General features: G+C 45.3%; 1 protein-coding gene across 1 annotated transcript in view; it reads left to right on the top strand.

Moving 5' to 3' along the window:
• Positions 1-27985, top strand: part of LOC121287540 (cadherin-22-like) — a 764370-nt gene that overhangs the window by 646525 nt on the left and 89860 nt on the right. Inside the window, exons 10-11 of the mRNA XM_041205473.1 lie at positions 13068-13189; positions 19512-19629. Of these exons, the coding sequence (XP_041061407.1) occupies positions 13068-13189; positions 19512-19629 (240 nt within the window). The remainder of the gene's footprint in view (positions 1-13067; positions 13190-19511; positions 19630-27985) is intronic.

Below are 27985 nucleotides of genomic sequence, written 5' to 3' on the forward strand. Positions count from 1 at the left end.
AAGAATAAGGCCTTAGAGGAGGCAGTCTTTCTACCAAAACTGTTCTTTGCTCAACATAACATCAAACAGGGAGAGATTAACATTAATATATAGACACAACTCTCACTGAGTGACTCTCAGTCAAAGTGCCTTCTCTGACACAAGGGCTGCTGGTCCTAAATTCCCCACCTTATTTCTGAACAGCTTCCGTTACTTGGACCATTCACTGTTGAACTTTACAACTAGGCATCTTGGCCATTCGTGTACTGCTCCAGCTCTTTGCTGGAACAATGCAAAACTAATTTCACTGCCTGGTCTTCCCCAGGGTTCTATATCATCCACTGCTTCAAATGTTTGTTCAATATTCATTTAAAAGTTGCAATGAGCTCTGCCTCTACTAATTCCTACTTGTAGCAAAGACCAGGCCCCAATGGTTGTCAGCATGAAGACATTTCTCCTTACTTTCTCAGTTACAACTTTAAATTGATGACTCCTTGTTATCAATCCCCCAGACAAAATGGTCTTTCCCCTGTTACCTGTTATTAAATCCACTAATAAATCTCCTCTGGCCTCTTGTGCTTTAGTTGAAATAGTCCTAGTGACACAAGTCTCCCATCATGATGTAGTCTTTCACTTAAAACAAAGAAAACACACAGAAACAAAGGATATGAAAAGACTTGGTGGCCAAGCATGCCTATCCTACTCTCACTGTACAATTTCCGCACATTATGCTCAACCCCCAACTCCCCAGTCACCAACCATGCAATGTCCTGGAAGAAATGAGAAAAAGAAAATAATTTTAGGCTAATCTGGAACCAAACTAAGGAAAATTCCTCTCTGACTCATAAAGAAAAAGAGCTAATTCCATTGTTCAGAGAGAAGGGTTCAGATTTCTGGAAAATTAGCAGCAGTTCTTAGAAAGCAGTAGCCTGTAAAAGATAGATGGGCTTCAGCTGAATGCAGTTGAGATTAGTGTCTTCACTAGCAGAGTAATTACATAAGATTACATAGGATATACAGCACAAAAACAGACCTTTCGGCCCAACCAGTCCATGCTGGTGTTTATGCTCCACTTGACCTTCCTCCCATCTTTTCTCATCATAAATATCTACTCCCTGCTCCCTCATACGCTTGCCTTGTTTCCCCTTAATGCATCTATACTATTCACTTCCACACTGTGGTAGTGAGTGCCACTTTCTTACCAGTCTTTGAATAAAGAAGTATCTTCTGAATTCCCTATTGTATTTCTTGGTGACTATCTTATATTGATGACTTCTAGTTATGCTCTTCCCCATGAGAGGGAATTTTCTCTCTGTATCCACATGATGGGCAGAAACTTGTGGAGGTAACAGGAGTTTCGACTACTGGCTGGAAAACCGGCGAGAACCTAGGGCACCCCTTTTCAATGCCTGCAGCACGTTGTGCTACCTAGAACTTGACAGACCAGCAGTGGGCCTTTCCCTGGGATCAAAAACACCTGGGATAAAGGTCCCACCTTCCTCCAACCGTCTGCACCCCCAACGAGAGATGCTGGCTAATCAGAGGCCGGCAGCTCATCTGTACTCAGCCGCCCTGCAGCTGGTACTTCATCCACCTGAGGCCTCGGATTGAGGAGGAACCTAGACACAGGTGAATGACGGTTCTCAGCAGACCCCTCCAATCCAGATGCCGGGTTCCTTATCAGATACTGAGTGCCTGCCTTTGAACAAGGGGCCCCCCCAACTGAGTGCTTGCCTTGGGGCCCCCCCACCCCTGGAGCCCACAAGGAAATGCTTGTCATGCTTCCAGCATGGTAAGCAACCACTCCTGCTCCCCTTCTCACCCCCACCCTGCAACCCCCTCCCCCTCCCCTTCATTCATTCTTCCCCTCTCCCCATCTCCCCCTGTCCCCTTCTCTCCTACCCTTCTCGCACCTCCCTCCTTCCCTTCCCCTCTCTCCATCTCTCCCTCTGCCCTTACCCCCTTTCTCTCCCTCTTCCCCTCTCCCCTTCTCTTCCTCTCCCCCTCTTCCTTCCTTCACTTCCTCTCCTCCCCTCCACCTCTCTCCCTCTCTCTTCCACCCCAAGTCTAGCCTTCCATCTTCCGCCTTCCCCCTCACTCCTCCATCTCCCCCTCCTGCCAAATCCTCCCCTCCCTCCTCTGCCTCTCCCTCCGCCTCCCTCCCTCCTCTGCTTCCCCCTCTGCCTCCCACTCCCGCCCCCCCCGCACCCCACTCCCCCCACACCCCTCCCTTCCCCCCCCTCCCACTCCCCCCGTCCCTCCCGCTCCCCCTCCCCCCGCTCCCCCTCCATCTTCCTCTCCCTCACCCTCCCCCTCTTCTACCTCCTCCCTCTCCCCCTTCCCCCCTCCCTTCCCCCATCTCATCCGCCCCCTGCCATCCCCCCCTCCGCTGTCCCCCCTCCCCCTCCTTCCCTCCTCCTCCCACACCCCCCACCCCTACCTCCCCCCCACCCCCGGGGTGGGGAGGCTGTCCTTGGGCCTTCCCGCCATGGACTCAATCAGGCAAGAAGGTTGCAGAGTTCCCACCCACCACTCTACAATTCAATTAAATGCCCATCCACCACCAAACTCACCTCGTGGGAGGACCCTATCATTGCAAGGAATAGAGGGAAAAAATTAGGTAGGGAAGCAGACAGAAAAGCAAAAGTAGCAAAGGATATGGGATTGTTAAAATTGAGAAAATAATAAAGCACATTGCAGAAGAGTAAGATGGTCAAACAAACAAAGGTAATTTGATAAAAACAAAAAACTGCAGATGCTGGAAATCCAAAACAAAAACAGAATTACCTGGAAAAACTCAGCAGGTCTGGCAGCATCGACGGAGAAGAAAAGAGTTGACATTTCGAGTCCTCATGACCCTTCCACAGAACTGAGTGAATATAAGGAGAGGGGTGAAATATAAGCTTGTTTAAGGTAGGGAGTGGGGTGATTGGGGGGCCGAGAAGTAGCAGGGCTGGTGTGATTGTAGGGACAAGCAAGCAGTGATAGGAGCAGATAATCAAAAGATGTCACAGACAAAAGAACACAGAGGTGTTGAAGGTGGTGATATTATCTAAATGAATGTGCTAATTAAGAATGGATGGTAGGGCACTCAAGGTACAGCTCTAGTGAGGGTGGGGTGGAAAGACTAGCGGGGCATAAAAGATTTTAAAATAATGGAAATAGGTGGGAAAAGAAAAATCTGTATAAATTATTGGAAAAAACAAAAGGAAGGGGGAAAAAACAGAAAGGGGGTGGGATGGAGAAGGGTGTTCAAGATCTAAAGTTGTTGAATTCAATATTCAGTCCGGAAGGCTGTAAAGTGCCTAGTCGGAAGATGAGGTGCTGTTCCTCCAGTCTGCATTGGGCTTCACTGGAACAATGCAGCAAGCCAAGGTCAGACATGTGGGCAAGAGAGCAGGGTGGAGTGTTAAAATGGCAAGCGACAGGGAGGTTTGGGTCATTCTTGCGGACAGACCACAGGTGTTCCGCAAAGCGGTCGCCCAGTTTATGTTTGGTCTCTCCAATGTAGAAGAGACCGCAAAGGTAATTTGAACTGTATATAAGTAAATGCACAATGTATTTTTAATATATTTGCTAAACTAATGCCAAATATTGCTATGTGGAAGAGATATGATTATCAGATTAACAACGTTGTGGTGAAATGTCATTGACCTAAAACATTAATCCTATTTCCCTCTCTAATGACACTCCCTGACCTGTTGTGTTTTTTCAACATCTTCTGTTTTTTTATCGTAATAACAGAGATGTGGCGGAGACGCCTGCAGAATTGGGACCTGAGCATTCCTGTTGCACCACATTTAGGATGGAGAAAATAGGAGAAAAGGAAAGGTGGCAACATTAATCAAAAATTCATATTCAGCATTCAAACATAAAGATGCTACAGGGGATGGTTAGACCTAGGGAATAAGACAGGAACTGTTACTGTACTGGGAGTTCATTACAAATTGAAGAGCTGAAATGAGATATGCTGCCAAATTAAAAGAATATGCAAAAATAACAAGGCCATAATAATATGTGGCTGAAATTATCCAAAAATGCTGTTGAATGGGTTAAAGATAATTTACGTATACGAACATAGAAACAGGAGTAGGCCATTTAGCCCCTCGAGCCCACCACATTCAATTGGGTCATCGCTGATTTGTACCTTAGCTCCATTTACCAGCCTCTGTATATCCCTCGATACCCCTACCTCATAAAAATATATTGATCTCAGTCTTGAAAGCTGTAACTGACTCAGCATCTCCAGCCTTTGGGGGCAGAGATTTCAACTACCCATTCTGCGATAAAGTGCTTTCTGTTTTCAGTCCTGACTGGCCTAGCTCTAATTTTCAGATTATTATTCTTCTTATTTAGTGAATGTAAATCCCTGAAGCCAAGCAATAGCCTCCTCATTTGCTGAGTTTAAGGTGCCATTTAGTCTGTTGAGGGTACACTCCACTTCTCATTAATATGCAGCATTGTTTATTTCTTTCTACAAGTGAATAAGGGGTTTGCACTGAGGCTCCAGCAGTGGAAGCTGGCTGCACAGGGGCCCCTGGCCTGTCCCGAACCTATTTAGTAAGGACCACTGTCACCATGGTAGTTTAAAGCCTGCCGTTCGGCAGATGGGGTTTGTCACAAGGAATTTGTTAGTGACTTCCCATTCCGTGATCCCAAGGATGTCTGCTGGTAGATCTTGCTCAGGAAGGGTGCTCCATGTAGGACGCAGGGATGGAAGGTGGGCAGTAGGTTGGGCGGGGTGGGGGGTTGGTTTAACAGATCATCGTGGAGTTGTAAGTGAGGTGCAGCACAGATGGTTTCAATCAGCTGGTAAATTTTCATCAGTTGGAGGATGTGTGGCAGAGTCACGTTTGCGAGGACAGGAAGCCTGGGGAGGTGTGTAGAGCACTGAGTTCCAGTTATGATGTGCATTGTTGCATTCTTGTTGACTGTCAATAAGATGTGCAAGTGATGAGCTTTACCAGACAGGAACACAGTACTCTGCTGCGTTATATGATAGGGCAAGTGCTGAGGTCTGGAGTGTTGTGGCAGCAGCACCCCATGTAAATACAGCAAGTTTGGTTGGTAGGATGTTTCTGGTTTTGACCTTTGCCACTGTTTTCCTCAGATGGTAGGATCATGCTTTAGTCTCTGGCCATCCTTGTAGATATGCAATTCTTTATTTTGCACTGGTATTATGGAGGTGGAATAAATTGGACATGGGTTTAGATGGATTTAACATGAAACGCCATGTGCTGCAGTGATCTGTCAACTTTGTAACATCTTTGTTAAGGATCTGGTCCAGGGTGCAGAAGATTGGAGCTTGGGTTGCACAACAGATGTCATCAGCATCGATGAACTTGCAGGACATGGTTGTTGGCGGGTCATTTGTATATATGTTGAACAGAATTGGGGCTGGCACTAAGCCCCGTGGTATCGGTTGGCTTGTCTTCTCCATGCACTTCTCCCTTGCCAAAGGTGGACTCTGAATTGTCTGTTGTGAAGGAATGTTTCAACAATCGTGCTGATCCAGGCTGGAAGCATTCTGGACAGTTTTAAGAACAGGTCAGTGTGCCACATTCTATCATACGCAGCTGTGAGGCCCAGTAGCACAATGCCTGTCTTCAGGTTGTTTTGGAAGTGCAGTAATTATGGTTTTATTTAGTGTGCAATGTACCTTTAAGAATAGCATGTGTTCAGGAAGATCACGTGATCTAAAGTAACCAATGGGAGAGTAGCGCTCAGCAGTCAGTACAGAGATAGAGTTGGAGTTGAAAGGACACATGTAGTTGCTGCTGATTATATTGTAAATAAACTTAAAGTTTACACCAAAGAAGTGTCTGCAGATCAACTCTATCATTAATAGCACAACTTGGCCACCCTACAAGAGGGAGCCATTTTTGACATAGTTGGTGAGTGCCAGAACCTGATCACATGTGCTGTGCCCCTTATGGAAACCAGCTTGATCAACATTAAGGTTGATCTCTACTTCCGGAGAGATGCAGAATAAGACACTCAAAGATCTTGAAGCACACTGAAAGTAGTGAAATTGGCCAATTGGTCAACAGTTGGACACCAATGTGAGATTTTTTCCAGGCTTTGGAATGGCAGTGATTTTTGCCACATGTCACACATTCAGGAGTGGGCTTGAACTGATGATTCTTGTGTACAACTGAATCAGCCAGGCATGAGCACGGGGGCCAAGTTGTTTCAGGAGTTCTGGTGCAATGTTGTCATATCCCGCTGCTTTGCCACATTTCAGGCCCCTTAATGCTTTCTCCAGCTCTGTGATCTTGGAGAGATTAGGACTGCCATGCTATGCATGTTGCTGGCATTGTTTTTTCCATTCGTTATAGGTGATACATTTTATTTCCTTTGCCAACAGTCTCCTTGCTACATGGAGCAAATGACTGGTAACTTGGTTCTGGATGACTGATGGGTGCTTTAAATTAGGTGATTTTTGGGCTACTCCAAACCAGGCCCCAGCACTTCCAACTGGAATGAGTGAAATTGATCCCTGCTGCGTTTCCTCCCATCTGGGATGATGTGCAGCATTGAGAGATTTAATTATGATTCAGGTGATGTCCTGCATTCTTGACTCTCCCACCAGAGGAAATAGTTTCGCTGTATCCACCCTATCGAAACTTTTTAACATTACAAAACACCTTCATCAGATCACCCTTCAGTCTTCTGTACTCTAGAGAATATGAGCAAACTTGTGCAACCTATCCTCACAAGGCCCCATACTTAAGAATGTGAGGGATTTCTGCATTGTGCCTGGGAGGCTACTGAGATCAATATTTTTAGCTCAACAAGGAAGAAATTAATGCTGCAACTTTTTTTATTCATTTATGGCATGCGGGCATCGCTGACTAGACCTGCATTAATTGTCTACCTCTAATTGCCCTGCTACTGTAGTACTCAAAAATGAAGTGGAACAAGAATACATTACATGGTAGGGGGTTATCTAGGTAACAGTTTTGTTTTATTCCTTCAGAGGCCTTGTCGCTGGCGAGACCAGCATTTGTTTCCCATCCCTAATTGCTATTGAGGAGGTGATGATAAGCCGTCTTCTTGAACCACTGCGATCGAAAGCATCTAGGCTTGTTATGAACATTTCGAAAGAGAGAGAAAAGTAAAACGTTAAAAAGTACCTCAACGATAAAAAGTAATATTCAGCAACATAAAAAAGAAACTTGTTTAGAAATTATTTGGAAGAAAAATTGGCAGGAAACCAACTGGAATATTAAACCAGAGATAATCTCGGTACAAAGTAGGAATATTCCCGTAAGTAAGAGATGCATATGACAGATCTAGGGTCAGAGACACGAAAGAAAGTTAAATAGGGCATCAAAAATGGTGAGAAGCAGAAAAAGTTTTGTAAAGTTATTAGAGGGCATAAAGAAATACTGCAACACAGGACAGAGGCAAGTAGTTTGGGAGTCATAAAAACATCAAATGCAAAAGGCAGATGAAGCAATGCCAGAGATGATCAATGAGTACTTTGCCGAGTTTTCACAGAAGATTTTACTATTTAAGTGTTCTGTAGGGCAGAAAATATCCAAAGACCAGTCAACTTAACATTGGTAGTGGGTAAGGTTCCATGGATCATAATATGTGATTAAATTAATACTCCCTTGAAAGACATGGCTTAATTAAGAGTGGCTGCATTGATTTATAAAAGGCCTTTGAATAAATAATCAATTGTATTGATGAAGGAAATCCAGAGGATGCTGTGTCAATGGATTTTCAGAAGGCATTTGGGAAGGCGCCACAGGAGGCTTGTTGATAAAATTATGGGTAAAGAGCAGAAAACAGAAATCAATAGTTTATAAATGGATGCAGTTTTGCCAGCAATGGCAAAGTTTCCCACCTCGGGATATAAAGCACATGGTCGCATGGTGAGGGGTGCGGCGGGTGGGGGGCGGGGTGCAGAAGTGAGAAAGTAATATAGTCAGGGCTGTCCAATTAAAGACTAATCAAGGAAGATGGCAGCTCTGCAGCGTCAGCAGCACCACTAAGAGAGGTGGCTGCTGCTGAAAGAGGAAGGAGAATTGAAGTGTGCCTCCACTTTGACAGCCATTCGTGGGGGGGTGGGGGTGCAGAGATATGGCTTTTTTTTGGCGGGCAAACCAAGCAAGACTCAGTAGCAGTGTTGGGACAAGGGGGACAGCCTTTGACGGCCCACTCCTTGGGTCATGGAACCTCCAGCTTCGATAATCCCCCCACAACCCTCCCATGGGAAGCCATGGGGAGGCTGCCTCTATGCAGCTTGGGGCCTCCCCGGGCAGTGGGCAGGTCCACTCCACCACTAACAAAATGGCCCTTAATTATACAAATTGGTTGCATGTGTCCAGTTGCCAGGTAGTTGAGCCACTGTCATTCCCACCTCTAGGAAGCCACCCAAGCAGCCTGTCTCTGTTGGGGGACCACCCTGACATGGCTACCCATATTTTAGCACCTGACCCACCTCCTGGTGCATTGCCTGGGACCACTAGAGTCCCAGCCGATGTCTTTTTCAACTGAAAAGAAGATCAAACTCCAGAACACACCCAAAAAATTGACTTCTCAAAGTATATTTTCAAAATGTGGGTAACTGTGAAAGAGCTAATAGCGATTCCAGGAATTCAGAATGGTACAATTGCATTAGTTGTAAAACATGATTGTGTAATAAGTTTAAAAAGCTATGTTATTTGGGTTTACAACTAGAGGAACAGAATATAAAAGCAAGGAAATGATGCTAGACCTTTAATACTCACTGCTTAGGTCTCAGCTCCAGTATTGTGGACAATTTTGGGCATCACACTTCAGGAAAGATGAAAGGCCTTTAGAGAGGATGTTTACTAGGATGTTACCAGGGATGAGGAACTTCAGTTATGAGGAAAGGTTGGAAAAGTTAGGACTGTTCTTCTTAGAACAGAAAAGATTAAGATGTAAACTAATTGAGGCTTTCAAGATGAAACATGTTTTTGATAACAATATCTGGAGAAAAACTATTCCCTTAGTGTCAAAAACCACAGATCATTGATTCAAAACTATTGGCAAAATATATAGAGGGATACATTCAAAATTAATCTGCAGAAATAATAGGCTGGATTTTATGGTGGTAGCAGGGGTCCCACTGCCAGTGGTAGGGGAGGTAATGGTCAAACCCACTTTAGCAAGTAGGAGCCGGGGCAGCATCTTCTCAACAGCAGCCAATTAGGTGGCTTCCTCCAGGGTTGTCATCCTTACTAAGGAGAGATCTGTCCCCAAGAATTGCCAGCCAATCAGAGGGTCAGCAGCTCAGCAGCCACAGGGCATCACTGCTGAACATGAAGAGTGGAAAGGGATGAAGTCTTGAGTATTGCTCTCCTAAGGTCACATACCAAATTCAGGAGTGCCCTTTGATTCAATCATGCAAGCTAGAAACCCTTCACTTCACTGTGAAGCACAGTGTTGAATGCAATGCAAAATTTTATCGTAAGGATAAACTGACAAAACTCCCAATTAACAACCATCAAACCAACTGCACATAAAAAGCTATTTGCCTATAGTTTAGTCATCTAGCTGTTCCTAAATCCACACATGAAATTTATTCCCCCCTTTAAACATTTATACCTAATGTTGGTTTAAACAGAAAGAAGGACATAACCGAGATTCTTACATCAGTGGCAATGAGATTGGCAGGAAAAGAATGGAAATGGGTTAGGACCGTGCTGAAAGATGCAACCAGGGCTTCCAAAGGCTGCAGTTAAGCTGCTGGCTATGTAAATGTGACGGAGTGTATGATTCATGATACAGTTTGCAGATCTGAAGTTCCCGGATTCTTTTCTTGGTGGCGTCCCTATAGTTAAAATCATAGGATCTCACAGCACAGAAGGGGGAGCATTTGATCCATTGTGCCTGTGCCAACTCTTAGAAAGAGTTAATCAATTAGCACTACTCCTCTGCTGTTTCACCATAGTCCTGCAACTTTTTGTTCCCTTTTTAGTGTTCCCAATACCAATTTGAAGATCATATTTAATTTGATTCCAACAGCCTCCCAGACAAAGCATTCCAGATCAAATTAATTGTGCTGCTTTGATCACTCAATCAGCATATTCCATCCAGCTCCACAGTAAAACCATAATTGCTGCCAACCACCACTTGCGCCATTCCTGATTTAACTTCCCCACCCCTCCTGACACTCCTGAGGCCCTTGGCCAGGGTCCCAGCCAGGCAGTCATGCTGCCCCCTGCAATCCCACTTACCCCCCCCCAGACAACATGTCCTTGGGGTCACAAATAGAGCCCACAGTTCACCAGTACTATCCAAATGAGGACAACATGCCAATTTGGCACAGTCCTTTCATGAGGACTGATCAAAGGTGGTTTCACTCTCACCACAGATGTTGACGGACCTGCTGAGCATTTTCAGCATTTTCTGTTTTTATTTCAGATTTCCAGCACATGCAGTGTTTTTCTATTGTACCAGTTGATTTCATTTCAGCTAATTAGATTTCAGATGAAAAGAACAAAACATAATTTGCAGTGATTGGATATTTTCTGTTGCAGCTGATATGTCATTAAACTTTCTCATCTTGGACTTTTCACACATAAAGTGAAGTAAGCAGAGTTAAGGGAAATGCCGTTACATTGAGAGATGTTCAGAACATAGATTCTCTTGCTACAATGAGTAATTGAGGCAGAGATTGCTGCACCTTTAGAGGAGGAATGATTAGCAGGTGAAAGAGACACAAGGCTTTGGGAAGAGCAGCACAAGACCATAAGACCATAAGACATAGGAGCAGAAGTAGGCCACTCAGCCCATCGAGTCTGCTCTATCATTCAATGAGATCGTGACTGATCTGATAATTCTCAATTCCACTTTCCTGCCTTTTCCCCATAACCCTTGATTCCCTTACTGATTAAAAATGTGTCTATCTCAGCCTTGAATATACTTAATGATTCAGTCTCTAGTTTAGGATTGTTCTGTCAAAGAGACAGGATAGGTTGATTGGCCTCCTTGTTTGCTTTAAACAAGTTGGTTCTATGTTTTTATTTATTCATTCATGGGATGTGAGTGTCACTGGCTAGGCCAGCGTTTATTGCCTATCTCTAATTGCCATTGAGAAGGTGGTGGTGAACTGCCTTCCTGTTCTTCCAAATGGTTATGGTCATGGGTTTGGAATGTACTGCCTAAGAAGCTTTGGTGCAGTGCATCTTGTAGATGGCACATACTGCTGCCACTGTGCATTGGTGGTGGCGGGAGTGAAAGTTTGTAGATTGGGTGCCAATCAAGCAGGCTGCTTTGTCTTAGATGGTGTCAAGCTTTTTGAGTGTTGTTAGAGCTGCATTCATCCAGGTAAGTGAAGAGTTTTCCATCACACTCCTAATTTGGGACTTGTAGATGATGGACCAACTTTGGGGAGTCACGAGTTGAGTTACGCACCACAAGATTCTTAGCCTTTGACCTGCTCTTATAGCCACAGTATTTATATGGCTGTTCCAGTTCAGTTTCTGGTTAATAATAGCCCCCAGGACGTTGATAGTGGGGGATTCAGCAATGGTAATGTCATTGAATGGTCAATGGTTAGATTCTCATTTGATGGAGATGGTCATTGCCTGGCAATTGTGTGGCATTGTTACTTGTCAACCCAAGCCTGGATATTGTCCAGATCTTGCTGCATTTGGACATGGGCTGCTTCAGTGTCTGAGGAGTCGCAAATCATCAGTGAACAACCCCACTTCTGACCTTATGATGGAAGGAAGGTCACTGATGAAGCAGCTGAAGATGTTTGGGCCTAGGACACTAACCTGAGGAACTCCTGCAGTGATGTCCAGGAGTCGAGATGATTGACCTCCAACAACCACAACCATCCTTCTTTGTGCTAGGTATGACTCCAACCAGCAGAGAGTTTTCCCCTGATTCCCATTGATTCCCATTTTGCTAGGGCTCCTTGATGCCACACTCAGTCAAATGTGGCCTTGATGTCAAGGGCAGTCACTCTCACATCACCTCTCGAATTCAGCTCTTTTGTTCACATTTGAACCAAGACTGCAATGAGATCACGAGCTGAGTGACGCTGGTGGAACACAAACTGAGCATCAGTGAGCAGGTTATTGCTAAACAAGTGCTGCTTGATAGCATGGTTGAGAACCCCTTCCATCACACTAGCAAAAGAGAGTCTGGGACAATAAGAAAGAGAGGGAGAATAGCTCTTTATTTTCATTATGCAACTCAGTTTTCTCCTTTTCCTTAGGCTCGAAATCCAAGAATCATGTCACATGTTTAAAACCAGCAAAGGTTGGCAGTTTTTGCAATGCAACATACTTTGAGTAGGCAAATCCATGCCACCTCACACTAGTAATTCTCCAGATGCCTGAAGTTTTTCCTGTTATTTTCTGCCATGGCCTCTGGCTGTGGGAAACTACCAACTCTGATACGTGCGCCTTGCTGGCGCTCCTGATAGCAAAAGTGCTCCTCGGATCTTCTTTCACCACATCTTTTACAGTGGCATGAGGGAAATATCCTGAAGTGAGCAGCCTTGCTCCTTGGCCTTCTACCAGCGGTTGCTGCTCCTCAATGCAACTCCCCTTCAAGTGTGGGCAGCAGTGTTTGAAGAGCTCCTTCTTCAACATCCACCTTCCTGTACCCAAGACAAAGTCAATAAGCAGCATGTTGAAATTATGTCCATGACTTTGTAAAGACTACACCAGAACCAGCAATTTCTGTCCTTCTACAGATATATTTTATTCTAGTTGAGGGCTGACAATAGTGGCTGTATTATATGTACTATAGCTATAAAGAACTGGATATATTTAACAGATAGGAGCTGACACGATGTATAAATATGATTTTTACTGCACCTTTGCCTGGTAAAATAACTACTGCCTTCTCAAATATAAAATCCCTCTGGTACATTTGTATAAAGGTGATTGATTTATCATGAAGACAATGCTGATACCCTTGGCATGAAAAGAGAGGGAAAAACAAGAATCTTTGGTGCGAGTCTAATAATTCTGCTCTTTTAGAAGGAATGCAAGGATGCAGTCTTGTTGTGCTGTCTCCTCTTGAAGAGTGTTGCCTGCTTGCTAACCTACAAATAATCTCTGACTGTTTCAAAAATAATGTGTTTTATGCAGATGACCACACCCAAGTGAGCAAGGCCTCCTTCAGTGTCAGAATTCTGGATGTTAATGACAATGCTCCAGAACTTTCCATGCCATTCGAAGCTGCTATCTGTGAAGATGCCAAACCGGGTCAGGTAGATGCAATATTCATTGGATTTTTGAGTGAATGCAATTTGCTAAGCCTCCTCCCAGCGCACGAAAAATACGTTTTAATTGATAGAAGCCAACTCTTGTCCTCATTAAACAAAGTTATCTATATCAATTTCAATAAATAATGAATCAATAAGTGTTTGAGGTAATGTCCCATTGACTATGTTCTGATAATGCATCTCGTTTTGAGTTCCACGGCTTGCTTTGCTGACTGAAGATTTTCAGAAAAGCTGATTACGGAATTAATGCAAATGCACCGTGATACACAATAGACATATTGCCCAGAAGTTTCCACTTCAGTCTTCATGGCACATAGTGGGAAGGCATAGAGGAATATTCAGCAACTGGAATTTTTCATGGCTTTAGTTACTAATGGTGAAAAATTACAGGCTGACAGTGCGGACTTTCCCAATATCTACCTCCACTGTATACTTGGGGCAATGAAACAGAAATTCACTACCAATAGGTTACAGTTAAAAACCTTTGAAGTTGACGTTGACTCCACTTAAAGAGAAAAAAAAACTTGCATTTATATAGCACCTTTCGCAACGACAAATCTCTTCACAAATAATGAAATACTTTTGAAGTATAGTTTCTAGCGTCATGTAAGAAGAGCAGCAACCAACTTGCACACAGAAAAGTCCTACAAACAGTAATGTCTGACAACACATCAGTTTTAAAAATGTCATCCTTATTTTCAAATCCCTCTATGGCTTGGCCTCTCCCTATCTCTGCGGCCTCCTCCAGCCTTGCAACCCTGTAAAATCTTGGCACACCTCCAATTATGGTCTTTCGTACATCCCCATTTTAATTGCTACACCATTGGTGGCTGTACCTTCATCTACCAGGACCCCATGTCTTGGCACTGCCTGCCCGAACATTTCCACCTCTCCTCTTTTTAGACTCCTTAAAACTCTTCAATCAAGCTCACCTGTTCTAATATCCCTTAATGTGACTCAATGACAAATTTTGTTTGATAATGCTACTGTGAAGAACCTTGGGACATTTTACTGTATTAAAGGTGCTATAGAACTGCAAGTTGCCATTGATAATAAAATTGGGGAAACTCATTGAACCGCCTGCAATAGTTGGTGGCTTTAATGAGTTTTCAGCAGAGCATGTGTAATTGATTCCTATTGTAACAACAGATGATCAATGCCATTTAATTAGGTGGCTGCCCAAGATAATCAGGGACAGTGTAACTGGTGGGATTTGTGTTGATGAAACCCAAGACTTGTGTGTGCAGACAGAGGGCAGAATTGTCCCAGATTTGCACTAAGTGCGGTGGCGGGTGGATAAAACAACGTTTTACCGATTGGCCTCAATGGTGGCTTCTCATGCCGTATCATCCCAAAGCCACCGCATTAACTATGCTTTTCCAGGTAACACGCCATTTTGATGATGGACAGGCTCTCATTCACCCATCACGCAATCACCTCTCCACTTCATCACGCTGGGTGCCATATTTAAAGTGAACCATGTGCGCACCTCTCAGTGCTTCCAGCCCAGGACTGCTGCACGGAAGACATGGCCCCAAAAGGCAAAAAAACTGAATTCCCAGGTTCAATGACACGTCTGTCGAGCGCCTTTTGGACAGTGTTGTCCTCTACCCCCATAGGATGGGCAGCAACATCACCAATGTGGTTGGGAGGCGTGGCAGTGGTGGTCAGCGCCAATACCCTGCAAAAGAGGACAGTCACCCAGTGCCACTATAGGATGAATGATCTCCTTCATTCTGCCAGGATAAGTCACTCTTCTCATCACTCTCAACTCACACACTCTCAAACCCATCACACATCCACAGTTATCTCACTCTCAAGGGACCTCACCATTCACTCTCTCACACACAGCTTCATTGTCCTCATCCTGTCCATTGGACCACTCACCACCCACACATGCCAGGTATACTTATCATTTGGCCCGGCAGGCGTCCTGCTTTCACTGGTCTCCATCTCTATTCATGCAGGATAGGCTGGCACACAACAAGAGCGAGAGGACGCGGACTGGTGGAGGAATGCCTGAAATCAAAGTCCTCACTGACTTATGAGACAGAGCCATCCAGTTAGCTGGTGAGGAACCAAAGCATTCCTGTGCTGACGGTGAGATCGGTGCTGCTCAACCAAGTGAGTCTACAGCAGTGCAACATCCATCAGACAACCATGCTTTGAATGATATGTCCTGTTGCACAGGCCACTGCCATACACTAATCACATCTCTTTTATTTCACAGGAACATGTGGGAAACAGCCGACTGAGTCCATATTGCAGTGTCTCCAACCAAACCGTGAAGAAACTTCTGGAGAGGAATCTGAAGACGCCCTTCTTGAAGACCAATCACAGTGCTCACCCACACCCTTCACCAGTGCAGAGACACACACCTCAGTGGGACCTAGCTTTAGAGTAGCCTCAGGATCACAATCTGGTGAGCACATTGCACTGTCTGATCCACAGCAGGTGGATGCGGGGACTTCCCAGGTTCCCAGCACTCAGAGGAGTGCTGGAGGCCAGAAATTTGTTGTGTTCGAGTTACATGATGAGCCACTGGACATGGTCATGTTTCAGTTGTTGGAGCTGCAAAGGCAAGCTTGGGAACACCAGGAAGGGATGTCCGCTGCACTCCTCAGATTGCAAGGCACGAGAGAGGAGTCCATGAGCCTTCAGGCCGAGGTGATAGCGCTGGCATGCCAATGCACCAAGGTCAACACTGATAGGGTGGTGGCCGCCATGGAGACCCTAGTCCAGTACGTCACTCCTGCACTGCTGCACAGGCTGAACTCCATTGCTGTCACCTCAGCTGGCCCCCAACAGTATGTAAGCAAGTCAGGTGTGGGGCAGGTCAATCTCACTCCAGCTACCCCTTCTCCTCAAGGAGTCAGCCAGGGGCCTTTGGACACCAGAGGCTGGGGAGGGTGCCACTGCCACACAGCAGGACCCCGAAAGCAGGCTGGGGCCCTCCAGGACACTCCCGAGGATGCCCATCAAGGTCATCACAGACAGGGCATAGCAGTCAGCAGGCTGCCTCTACCTCTACTGTGGATGTCCTGCGAGCACCAAGACATAACGGCAGGGTTAGGAAGGTTAAGAAGATGTAACTCTTTCGAGTACAAACCCATTTCCATCTGTTTCAGATGAAGTTACATTGTTTCATAGTTTGCCATTGTGAGATTTGAACTCTTGATCTTGGGGTTACAAACCCAGTACCATAACCATGCCTGGGCACGGGTGTTAATCACTTGTACATAATGTTCGCTATTGTAAATAAACTCCCAACAATGTCTCCCTGCCTATGGCTCCTTGTTCTGATGAGCAGTGTTCATGTCACACAGATGTGAAACCTTCCTGCACAAGATAAAGGCAGGTTTCTCAGTCCTGAGCCTCTTCCCTGTGCTTTGTGCAGCCTTCAGACCACAGTGATGGTCCGGCCTCACATTTCTTAGAAACATTTGTGATGCCTGCACCTCGGCAGTGCTGGTCATTACTGCCATAATGTAGTGGGCAGGTGCCACAGAGTTCTCTCATTCTCTCTGTGTGCTCTCAGCACCTTTTAAGGTGGGACTAGCCCCCATCTCTTCAGCATCTGTGACCAGTGACACTGTGCTCCTGAAGGGCTCAGGCGCTGAAGGCGCTTAAAGGATCAGATGCTTTAAAAGTTCCATGGCTGCGTCTCTGAGATGGCTCTGATCATGGAGTGCAAGCGAGCTGCCCTCAGGCCAGACAGGAGTCAGACATTTTCAGGGGCAATGTAAACATCTATGAAGTGTCCTCACTGCATGTTGTCATCATCCTCCTGCAGTCGAGCAACAATTAGGGCTTCCACTGCTTCTCCATGATATTATCACAGAGGGTATGTGCACTATCGTTAGCCAGACTGGAGTCAGATGTTCACAGATGCAATGTTATCACCTATGACCTCGCCTCACTGTTTGTCATCATCATCCTCCACAAATCTAGAAGCTATGAGGGTACCCAGAGCATGCCTGCTTCATCTGGCCAGTGTGATAGCCTCACCCTCGTCCCATTGACATCCTCCTCATTGGAAGAGACCCCCAGTTCTTCCATCTCCTCCACTGCCATCTCCTCTCCCATTGCAATGCCAGGTTGTAACGGGCGCAGCAGGCGACAACGATGCATGAAACCCTCCTGCAGACTATATTGCAGGGCTCCACCAGACCGGTCCAAGCGCCCTCATTTTCAGCATCCTGATGGTTTGTTCCACCAAGTTGCAAGTTACAGCATGAGCCGCGTTGTACCTTCGCTCTGCTGCAATCTGAGGCCACTGCACGGGTGTCATCAATCATGTCCTCTGCGGGTAGCCATTGTCCCCTAGGAGCTAACTCTGCAGCCTATGTGGACTATTGAAGACGTCAGTAATCTGTGACTGATTGAGAATGTAGGAGTCATGAACACTCTCTGGAAACTGTGCACAGACCTGCAGGATGCGTTTTGTGGTGGTCGCACACCAGCTGCATATTCAGCGCATGGAATCCCTTGCGGTTGATGTAGTTGACCGCGTGTTGCAATGGAGATTTGAGCGCCAGGTGAGTGCAGTTGATCACACCCTGCACCTGTGGGAAACCCGAGATCTGGTTAAACTCAATCGCTTTTGCATCCTGGCTGTCCTGGTCCCGGGCGAAATGCACAAAGGTGTGTGCCCTCACGAAGATGGCATCTGTGACCTCATGGATGTATTTGTGGGTGGCGGATTGTGAAATCTCACAGAGGTCACCTGTGGAGCCCTGAAAGGAACCACTGGCATAGAAATTGAGCACCATGGTCACTGTCAAAGTCACTGGCAGTGGATGCCCTCCATGTCACCATGGTACCAAATCCTGCAGCAGGTGGCAGATGTGACTGACCAGTTCCCTAGACATGCACAGTCTTCAATGACACTGGTTCTTGGTCATCTGCAGGAACGCAAGGCGGCGTCTATAGACCCTAAGTTTAGCTGGATGCTGACCAGCGATGGCTCGCTGTGGCTCTTTGGCGTGTGCATGTGTGGGGGCCCCAGCCATCCCTTTTTCCTGAGTGTGCTGTTCCTCCCTCTGAGCAGCTCTATTCTCTGTCATCTTCGCGCTCTATAGGCCATCAGGCATACAACTAATTCACCAGTCTCCATGATCCAGATATAGTCCTCCTGCAGGATGAAAGAGGGAGACACATGGATTCACATGGGTGTACTAAGAACCTGCCTTGATTAAGTCTGAAGGTCCCTAAATGCATCCCAGAGAGTGCTGGCTATCACTTGGATACGCAGAGTTTAGTGCACTTCATGGCTGCCTGAAACCCCACCCACATCTGCCCCACTCCCCCTGATCGATTGGCAGCAGCTTTGCCCATTGAACTGCATGCTGTGCTCTCAGCTCAAGCACAGGCATTCTCCTAACCTGCACTGCAAGGCTGCACTGTTAGCTTGCACCATGGGGGAGACTGGTCCAAATCGGGATGCTGATATTGCAAGGGGCTGTGAGCACCTCCTCCAGTGACTGCTCCATGGCCAGCTTTAGCAAGGAGATTGTACAATGTGTCCAGTCGTCCAACTGTACTGCAGTCCACTAACACGCTCATTAGTTTGCAGTCTGTGCCCAAGGGGTGAAAAGCTCTGGAGCATTTGGTGGCGCTTTCATGTCTCTGCTTTGCTTGAGTGGGCAGATAAGCTAGAGACCTAACTCCATACATGTCAACGTGGCCGCATCTGAACTGTCTCAGCTGCAGAGGAATGGTCACTTTATACAAGGTTTCCTTAATGAATGGCTGCTTACTTCCACCACACCCCGCACGCACTTGTGCACTATCTTTAACTGCAGGGCAGTCCTTGAATCCCCCAGCCCCCCACAATGCATCTCAACCTCAGGGTAGCCTGTGCCACCCCACCAAGTCGCCTCAACCTTGATTTCCAACAGGTGACCTTCGCAAGCACTCCGCAACGTTACTGTGTACTCACCTCCGAGTTTCCCTTAAAGTGCAGCCTGCCAAGTGGGGGGACTGGCTTTATAATGATGTGCTGATGATGTGTTACAATGAGGTTCCCAACGTCTCATCGGCAAGAAACACAGCCCGCCATCGATGGGCTGAGGAGACAATCACAAACTGGTTTCATGAAGTCACGAAACCGATTTTTGGCAATCTCACCATATTTCCCACTCACGCCACCGAACACTCCTGACCCCAGTTGGCACCGAAAATACCGCCCTGAGTTTCAGTTCAGTATTTGGTTCACGGTCCCTGCTGCAATAAATGCTCTTAAAGAATATGGGATTGCTACTTAAAATACACAGGTCACATTTTAACACTTCGTTTCTCGTTACAGCTGATCCACACAGTCAGTGTGGTGGACAAGGATGAACCACAGGGCGGCCATCGCTTTTACTTTACATTGGTTCCTGAGGCAGCCGACAGTCGTCATTTCACCCTCTGGGATATCAAAGGTACACTTTGTTCCCAAATTCACTTTGAAAGGGGTAGCAAACCTGAAAGGCAATTTGGGTTTAGATAGCAAAAGGAGCAAAGTATTCTATACTTTCATTCATGGAAAAGCCCAATATTAAACCACAAATAAGATGTAATCCTAAGGCAAATTGCTTCAACATCCACAGAAAGGATAATAGTAAACCCATTCTGGCATGCTGTACTTTCACCTGAAAAGAGTTTGAACAGGGGAAATTATTAGCCCAGTATTTTAAAAGTAATCTCATTTATCCTGATTCAGGTTTCAGTCTTTGTTCGTATCTGGTGATAAATTCTGCTAAGTACACCATCAAGCATTGAAAAATCAGTCATTCCAAACAAAACTGTGATTCCTACTGCCAATCGATTATACTGTGAGATGCAAGTGCATTTAACATGTTCATAGAAAGTTGTTTGCTGCAGCATTGCAGTCAAGGCAAAACGCATTTAGAATACAAGTGTTTGTATAATTATATCACACAGCATAATCTTAAGGCCTTTGTCTCATACTGTAGACAGTGGAATGACAATGCTGTAAACCAGTCAGTTGTATAATGAACTATCCAGTTCAAATAACTAGACCATGTGCCGAGTGCCCAGGTTGTTTTCCTCAATTCCTCCATTGCTACATCTAATTTATTATTAGTTATTGTGACGGCTTTTACAAAGGGTAACAAAGTCTGGCCGTTAAAAAAGGATATGGTCACGAGTTTGATAATTTTATTTGCAAGGTTTTTATTTTAATTTCTTCCCAGGTCTTGGTGCACACTGCAGAGTGAAGGGAGTCTGAAGCGTGACTCTCCTCTGGTTTCTGTCTTTCCCAGGGGCAGGGGTCTGGCCTCTGTTCAGGAGTTCCCTATAAGGAAGCAAACGAGAGTTGGCACTGATCAAAGTTAAAGATTAAAGAACTATTTGAGGCGAGTAACGTAGGTGCATTTAAAGAGACACTAGGTAAACAGATGAGGGAAAAAGGAATAGGACATTTGCTAATAGCATTAGGTGAAAAGGGATAGGAGGACATGTGGAGCATAGATACCAGTTGGGCTGACTGACGTGTTTCTTTGCTGCAAATTCTATGTAATATTCAAGGAAAGGGCAATATTTGAATTGTCCAGTAGTGATCAGTTTGTAAAATTGTAGTCTTCTGTTGGACAATTATTTTGTTTTCAGGGGTCACTGCTGGTATTGTTTTGATGGATTTGCACACTTTGTATAAGTGCAGGATTAAAGTTATACAGAAGCCTTACTTCGCCGGACACCCTGAATGTGTAGAACTGCGACAGATGACAACCTTGCTTATCATTCTGCTCATGCATTTACACCTCTTCTTGGCTCTGTAAGTGCCAACCATTTGAAAGTAGAAATTAACAATTAATTAGCTAGCAGTCAGTTTGATACAGAACTGGATCTGACACTATGCTCCCTATTCAAATGCTGTCAAAATATTCAGTGTGCTGAGGCGAACTATTGCCAATGATTTTCCACCTCCCTCTAATGTCAAGAATTCTGAAGGTAATCTTCCAACATGCTATGCCTTCAAGATATTCACCTTGCGCAATATCTGTTTTCCTCATTAAAAGATGGGCCAGAATTTTATGCTCCCCCATTGGCGGGGTTTTAGGAGGGGAGGGGAGTGTGATGTTGAAGGGATGGGATTCCCTCTGGGTTCCCACCCAGCCCCACGACAGACTGATTTTAAACTGGGTGAGCATGGTCTCGGTTGGAAGACCCACCCTTGTCCTAATTGAGGCCCTTAAGTGGCCAATTATTGACCATTTAAGGGCCGTTTCCAACCAAGCCTCAATTTCTGGGCTTGCAGGAGGATTGAGCTGGCATGGGGGAAGGCAGAAAATCAACAGGATTACATCTCAGGCAGGAAGGAAGAGCGTGGAGGCACCTACATCAGGAGACCCCTTCTGATTGGGAGCAGCCCCCTTAAGGTTTGATGTCCCCCCGGAACACCTACCCTCCCCCGGCCTCGTCCCACAAGACCCCGGTCGCACCCTTTCTGCACCACCCCCCTCCCCCAAGCTTTCCCCATCCTCTCCACCCTGGGATAACTTGAACTTACCTGGGCCTCTGCTCCCCTGACTTACCAATCAGATTGGCGGGCAGTCTATAAGGCAGGACATCCTTCTGAGTGAGGGGCATAAGTCCCACCTGCAGCCAACTGATGCTCATTCGGGAGTGAAATGGCTGCGGGGCACTATCTCCGCCAACTCGTTGGATGGCAGGAAGCGAGAACGTGCCAACCAGAAAATTCAGGCCTTAGTGTCAAAGTGTCAGTGGAGATAGATACCACTTTATCACTAGCCACGGGTTTACTGTTTGCTTAGAGCACTCTGGCCATTCTTGGCACTGGTGACTGCGGATCAGCATCATCCACCCCATTAAAAGGTGAACACATGATTAGCAATAGTTCTGCAGGTTGAGTGAATTCATCCCTGCAGCATGACAATAGAGATGCTGGTCATCAATATTGTGGCTGGCACAATTAGAGCAATGATTTTGATAATGTATAATTAGTATAATTAGCCTTCCTAATAAGCACAATGCTGTAGAGGATGTGAACAAATCAGGCAGTTTGGTTTTGTCATTTGCTTTGCTTTCAATCTCTGTGGGTATTTTTGTCACTATGGATGGCATGTAACATCTCAATGATAACCAGATATGATCAGAAGGATAGGTCACAAAGACTAGGCTTGTATTCCCTTGAATACAGAATATTAAAAAGTGATCTAATTAACATTTTCTTTATTCTTTCATGGGTCGTGGGCATTGTTGGCTAGGCCAGCATTTTTAATGCCCATCCTTAATTGTTCTTGAGAAGGTGGTGGTGAGCTGCCCTCTTGAACCGCTGCAGTCCCGTAATGTAGGTACACCCACAGTGCTGTCAGAAAGGGAATTCCAGGATTTTGACCCAGCAACAGTGAAGGAATGGCAACATAGTTCTAAGTCAGAATGATGTGTGGCTTGGAGGGGAACTTGCAGGATTTATTATAGGATTTGATAGGGTATAGAGAGAAACTATTTATACTGGTGAGGGAATCCAGACCAAGCTGGCATAACCTTAAAATTGAGGTGAGTCATCCAGAGGCGATGTCAGGGAGCACTTCTTCACATGGTAGTGGAAACCTGGAAATCTTTCCCCCACAAATATTTAAAAACCGAGATTATTTTTTTGTTTAGCAAGGATAATAAGGATTATGGAACTAGGATGGGTAGATGAAGTTAAGACACAGATTAGTCTTGATCTCATTAAAGGAAGAACAGGCTCAAGGAGCTGAATGGTCTCCTTCCATTCTTACATTCATCCACAAGCTGGTGGCCGTCCATGAGATCACCACCAATCCCTCGTAATTGGCCCTCTGATACAAAAACAGTTGAGTTCTTTTGTCTCAGATTATTAATAACTTCAAAACAGAAGGAAATCATTCAGCCCCTTGATCCCGTTCCATCATTCAATCAGAGCATGGCTGATCTATATCCTAACCTCACTTTCCCACCATAGCTCCGATCCCTTCATACCCTTTGCTTGCAAAAAAACCTATCGATATGAGATTTTAGATTATTAACCTATTGTTTTTTGTGGGACAGAGTTGCACCCGCATGAAGAAGTGTTTCCTAGCTTCCCTCCCCAATGACCTGGCTTTGATTTTCAGATTATGTCCTCTTGTGCTAGAATCTCCCACCAGAGAAAAATCGATCTCTCCATCTACCTTATCAATTTCTTACAAAATCCTAAAAAGCTGAGTTAAATTACCACTTAACCTTCTATAAACGAGGCTAATTTATGTCATCCCTCCTCATAATCTAAGCCTCAGAGCTCTGGTAACATTCTGGTGAATCTATGCTGCACTTCTTCCAAAGCCAATATATCATTGCTAAGGTACCTGTGGGTTGCTAAGGTGCGGTGCCAAGAACTGTACACAGTACTTTGGAAGTATTCTAACCAGAGCTATGTGTAACTGTAGCAAAACATTCCTCTGTTTTCTATTTTAGTTCTCTAGATTTAAAGGCTAACATTTTATTAGCCTTTTTGATTGATGAAAATGTTTCCAGGGTTGAGCAACTTCAGATACATGGATAGATTGGAGAAGCTGGGACAGTTCTCCTTAGAGAAGACAAGGTTGAGAGGAGATTTGATAGAGATGTTCAATATCATGAGGGGTGTAGACAGAGTAGATAGAGAGAATATGTTTTCATTGATGAAAGGATTGGGAACCACAGAACACACATTTAAGACTGGAAATAAAACCAAAAGCAACACGAAGAAAATCATTTAATACAGTCAGCGGACCTGATCTGAAATACACTGCCTGAAAGGGTGGTGGAAGAAGATCCAATTGTGGTGTTCTAAAGGGAATTCAATAAGCATCAAAAGAGAAAAAACTGCAGGGTTATAGAGAAAGGCAGGGAAGTGGGACTAATATGATGCTGTTGCAGAGAGCAGCATGGGCTCAACAGGCTGCATGGCCTCTTTCTGTCTTGTAACCATTCTATGACTCTCTGTTTCTGACTTTGTATCTGACCACCACATTTTAGTGGTTTGTGTATATGGACTTTTAAATCTCTTTGGACCTCCGCTGTTCCTAGCATTTCACTATTTATAAAATCCTCAGGTCTACCCTTTTTGGTCTAAAATAGATGACCTCGCATGTGCATGCATTGAAATCCATCTGCTGCAGTTTTGCCCACTCGCAATCTATCAATGCCTCTTTTTAATTTTATGCTCCCGCCTACATTACTTACCATGCTACCAGTCTTTGCATCATCAGCGAACTTGGATGTTTGGCTACCTATTGTGTTATCTAAGTCATTAATAAATATAGTAAATAGTTGAGACTCCAGCACATATTCTTGTGGGACACCATTTGTCACTGCCTTCCAATTAAAACACATGGTCATTATTCCTACTTTCTGCCTTCTACCATCCAGCCAACTTAGTCACTTGTTTTCAATTCTGTGAGCTTTAATTTTAGCTAACAGTATCTATGCAGAACCTTATCAAATGCCTTCTGGAAAGGTACAGAAACTAAGGCAAGACATTCCCTTGGCGACTACTTCCTCAAAAAACTGAATTAAGGTGATTAGACATGACCTACACTTCACAAATTAATGTTCATGTTCTCTCATCAGCTCATATTTCTCTAAATACTCAGCCACTCTCTCCTTATAGACCCCACCACTGAACATCAAGCCATTGTTTCCAGGACTGTCACTGACCTCATCTCCTCTGGGGATCTCCCTCCCACAGCTTCCAACCTGATAGTCGCCCAACCTCGGATGGCCCGCTTCTATCTCCTACCCAAAATCCACAAACAGAACTGCCCCGGTAGACCGATCGTCTCAGCTTGCTCCTGCCCCACAGAACTCATTTCTCATTATCTTGACTCCCTTCTCTCTCCCCTTGTCCAGCCCCTTCCCACCTACATCCGTGATTCCTCTGACACCTTACGTCACATCAACAATTTCTAGTTCCCTGGCCCCAACCGCTTCCTCTTCACCATGGACGTCCAATCCCTCTACACATCCATCCCCCACCAGGATGGTCTGAGGGCCCTTAGCTTCTTCCTCGAACAGAGGCCAGAACAATCCCCATCCACCACTACTCTCCTCCGTCTGGCTGAACTTGTTCTCACGCTGAACAATTTCTCCTTCAACTCCTCTCACTTCCTCCAAATAAAAGGTGTGGCTATGGGTACCCGCATGGGCCCCAGCTATGCCTGTCTCTTTGTGGGGTATGTGGAACATTCCTTGTTGCAGTCCTACTCCGGCCCCCTTCCACAACTCTTTCTCCGGTACATCGATGATTACTTCGGTGCCACTTCATGCTCTCGTCGGGACTTGGAAAAATTTATTAATTTTGCTTCCAATCTCCACCCCTCCATCATTTTCACATGGTCCATCTCTGACACTTCCCTTCACTTCCTTGACCTCTCTGTCTCAATCTCTGGTGATAGACTGTCCACCAATATCCATTACAAACCCACCGACTCCCACAGCTATCTCGACTACAGCTCCTCACACCCCGCTTCCTGTAAGGACTCCATCCCATTCTCTCAGTTCCTTCGCCTCCGTCGCATCTGTTCCGATGATGCTACCTTCAAAAACAGTTCCTCTGACATGTCCTCCTTCTTCCTTAACCGAGGTTTTCCACCCACGGTCGTTGACAGGGCCCTCAACCGTGTCCGGCCCATCTCCCGCGCATCCGTCCTCACGCCTTCTCCTCCCTCCCAGAAACATGATAGGGTCCCCCTTGTCCTCACTTATCACCCCACCAGCCTCCGCATTCAAAGGATCATCCTCCGCCATTTCCGCCAACTCCAGCATGATGCCACCACCGAACACATCTTCCCTTCACCCCCACTGTCGGCATTCCGTAGGGATCGCTCCCTCCGGGACACCCTGGTCCACTCCTCCATCACCCCCTACTCCTCAACCCCCTCCTATGGCACCACCCCATGCCCACGCAAAAGATACAACACCTGCCCCTTCACTTCCTCTCTCCTCACCGTCCAAGGACCCAAACACTCCTTTCAAGTGAAGCAGCATTTCACTTGCATTTCCCCCAACTTAGTCTACTGCATTCGTTGCTCCCAATGTGGTCTCCTCTACATTGGAGAGACCAAACGTAAACTGGGCGACCGCTTTGCAGAACGCCTGCGGTCTGTCCGCAAGAATGACCCAAACCTCACTGTCGCTTGCCATTTTAACACTCCACCCTGCTCTCTTGCCCACATGTCTGTCCTTGGCTTGCTGCATTGTTCCAGTGAAGCCCAACGCAAACTGGAGGAACAACACCTCATCTTCCGACTAGGGACTTTACAGCCTTCCGGACTGAATATTGAATTCAACAACTTTAGGTCATGAGCTCCCTCCCCCATCCCCACCCTCTTTCTGTTTCCCCCTTCCTTTTCTTTTTTTTTCCAATAAATTATATAGATTTTCCTTTTCCCACCTATTTCCATTATAAAAAAAAAAAAATTTTTTTTTTTTTACATCTTTTATGCTCTCCCCACCCCCACTAGAGCTATACCTTGAGTGCCCTACCATCCATTCTTAATTAGCACATTCGTTTAGATAATATCACCAACTTTAACTTTAACACCTATGTGTTCTTTTGTACTATTGTTGTTGACATCTTTTGATGATCTGCTTCTATCACTGCTTGTTTGTCCCTACAACCACACCCCCACTCCACCTCTCTCTCTCTCTCTCTCTCTCCGCCCCCCACACACACACCTTAAACCAGCTTATATTTCAACTCTTTCTTGGACTCGAACTCAAGTTCTGTCGAAGGGTCATGAGGACTCGAAACGTCAACTCTTTTCTTCTCCGCCGATGCTGCCAGACCTGCTGAGTTTTTCCAGGTAATTCTGTTTTTGTTTTTGTTTTGGATTTCCAGCATCCGCAATTTTTTTGTTTATATTATTACCATGCAGTATTCTATTTTTCAACAGGATTGGGGGAGGATTAGGAAAAAGAAGAATTCCTCCATGCATTTATACAACAAAACCTGTTAATATGTAAACATGGTGATAAAGAATCGGCCTTTGATTTTGCTACAATGACTGCACAGAAATCTTGGGGTTTTCTGATGTTTAGGTGCTGAGTTATATATGGAACTCATCAAAGGTTTACTTATTTATTTAAAATCTCGTAGCCAAGAGCTGAATTTAGGTAAGCTTTTAATCAATCATTTTTCACACTTAAAATAAAAAAATACGTAAAGTGATAGAAGAGCCAGAGTAAAATAATGTATTGATCATTAGATTAGGGCCTTTACGTTTTCAGGGTTCAAAGTTTAACCGTCATTACAATTTATTAATTCTGCGGATGAGATATGGCATTGGACTAGTCTATTAAATCTTGTTTTATACCTTAAGTCAGGTAGTTGTGTTCCATCACTGGTAGCCACTGTGGATCTGCCTGTGGATAACAAGTAGTGAGGTTTGGAATAAAAACAAAAAATGCTGGAAGAGCTCAGCAGGTCTAGCAGCATCTGTGGAGAGAGAAACAGAGTTAACGTTTCGAGTCCATATGACCCTTCTTCAGAGCTAAAGAGAAGTAGAAAGGTGATGGATTTTACATTGTTTAGGAGGGGGTGGAGCAGGAGAGAAGGTCAGAGAAAGGTGGGAGCTAAGGAGAGAGTGACAAGGATGTCATGGATGCAAGTTTGGAGTTCAGCGGCAATCTTGTGAAAGAATGCAGAGTTGATCACGTCTGTTCTCAAATGACTCCAGACTGCAACCATGCAAAGCATGATTAACTATGGTAATCAGGGCCAAGAAGCCCTTTTCTGAACACTTTCAATGGCTTTGCACGGCTGTTTTA

Source organism: Carcharodon carcharias, chromosome 14, assembly GCF_017639515.1.
Source record: "Carcharodon carcharias isolate sCarCar2 chromosome 14, sCarCar2.pri, whole genome shotgun sequence".
Lineage (NCBI taxonomy): Eukaryota > Metazoa > Chordata > Chondrichthyes > Lamniformes > Lamnidae > Carcharodon > Carcharodon carcharias.